A 1947-nucleotide genomic window follows, 5' to 3' on the forward strand; every position below is an offset into this window, starting at 1 on the left:
ATTCACATGTCTAATGCAAACTATTAAATTACCCCTCAAACCAAAACAAATATAGCGCCTCTACAAAATTGCCAAGTATACGCCCTCCCACGACATAAATTCATTTTTCTATATTTTTTCGAAAAATGTGTTTTATGCTTAAAAATAGTATATTTTTTTAAAAATGGGTCCAGATTTCTCATATTTAGCCTAAAATTGTTTTAAAAAGTTTTTAAGAAAATGGGTCCAGAATTTTTATATTTTTGCGAAAAATGGGTCAACTTTTGAGAAAATTGGTCCACATTATTTGAATTTACGCGTAAAGTGGGTCCACCCTGATATTGTCCTGCACTGTTTGAAAATCCTGGCTACGGCATTGCCTGCTGGCCATCCTGGTCGCTTGCTCCTCTCGTAAAGTCCTCTCTCAGTCTACCCAAAACTCCTTGGACGGCGGCGGCAACAACGCTAAAAATAATGATTATTCAATTTAATTCAAAGGGTATCTAATTATTTATCACATTTTTACATCTGACAGATCCTCAATTCCGATCAACTTTAGCCTGGAACACACGCTTGAGTCCACGGCGGGGGCCGCCAATGTTTATATAATGTTTTATCTACCAAGATCATTCCAAGCTGTTGTTGCAGAATCTCCAATGTTCGCTACAACTGATTATGGCGGTAAAATATTGGTAACTATTTCTGTTTGTTTCTAACTGAATTTGTAGACATATAGTATCTTCCTATTTAACTTCAAACGTCAATAATTAATACACTGGAAAAAAAATATTGGATTTTTGTTTTGTACTTTTTTTTTTATCAGATTTCTAATTTTCATCTTGGCACTGATCCGCTTCTGTTTCAACTCCAGTTTGTTGTGACGTCAGACAATAACATATTTCAGGAAAAGTCGTCTTTGAAATCATTCATTTTTATGAGTACTGTATACAACCAAACGTACTTTGCTGGAAGTGACTTCGAGGAAGACCATTTGTTTGAAACGCTTAACTTAATAAGAATTGAAGTTATAAATAACAGTTCTGGTATGTTTGTAACATCACACACATGCACACCACCATCCATATTAACCATCATGCACCGTTGAACTATTATATTTCTCGATGTTGCAGAAAACAATCCCTAGAAAACTTTCCCTAGATTCATTTATTTATTTATTTATTTACAAATTATATTTTACAGGATTAAAAAAACTAATCAGGTGGTTGTTATAGCCTGGTTTTCATATGGTCCTGTTCAAACTTATACTGGGGAGATAAAACATACATTAAACATCACATAATAAATATTAAATTCGAATAAAGCAAAAAGGGATCATTAGATGGTAAAAACGCGCGGCTGTTATTTTATATACAAGCGCTGGATAAACCAAATTAGTAATTAGAGTTTTTAATTATATACATTTTTTGCCGATATAATATATATATATAAACAATTAACAGTGTGCTACTCAGCGAGTCGAATAGCACTAATTCTCCTATTTGGCATGTGATAACTGATAAGCTAAGTAATTTATTTTTGGTTTACCAGACCCCTATATACCAGTGGGCTGGGACAAGGGCTGTACGTCACCCGTGGCACTTGGAATGGAAAGCGGATACATTGAAGACTGTCAAATAACATCATCAGAAGCTCCAGATGAAGCTGCGCCTGCGCACAATGCCCGGTTGAACATGCCAAATACAGGTACCCTATAATTAATAATTGTTGATGTTGTTTTTTAACTATTATTGACATTAGAAGATATCTTTGGTTGGTTAATGTAAAAATGTCAAACTAAAAAAAAAATACTAATTTTATTTCGTCAAAGACCAGTATGTTTTGTTAGGTTTTTGATTACAATTTACTTTTTTTTTTCTTGTTACTATAAATGTTGTTTTTGTTACTGTTACTATAGCTGTTAATAAAGGAACGGTGAAGAGTATTGCAATAGCGCACGTCTGTGTGAGG

General features: G+C 33.7%; 1 protein-coding gene across 1 annotated transcript; it reads left to right on the plus strand.

Annotated features, from left to right (window-relative positions):
- Positions 1 to 519: 519 nt before the first annotated feature.
- Positions 520 to 1683, plus strand: LOC117111350 (the record flags this gene model as incomplete). Its single annotated transcript, XM_033254273.1, has 3 exons — positions 520 to 671; positions 803 to 1022; positions 1528 to 1683. Coding segments are annotated over exons 1-3 (460 nt in total), but the record flags the coding sequence as incomplete, so codon positions are not given.
- Positions 1684 to 1947: the final 264 nt, after the last annotated feature.

This window comes from Anneissia japonica, unplaced genomic scaffold (assembly GCF_011630105.1).
Source record: "Anneissia japonica isolate Jap-2015-1 unplaced genomic scaffold, ASM1163010v1 scaffold34857_len1947_cov180, whole genome shotgun sequence".
Lineage (NCBI taxonomy): Eukaryota > Metazoa > Echinodermata > Crinoidea > Comatulida > Comatulidae > Anneissia > Anneissia japonica.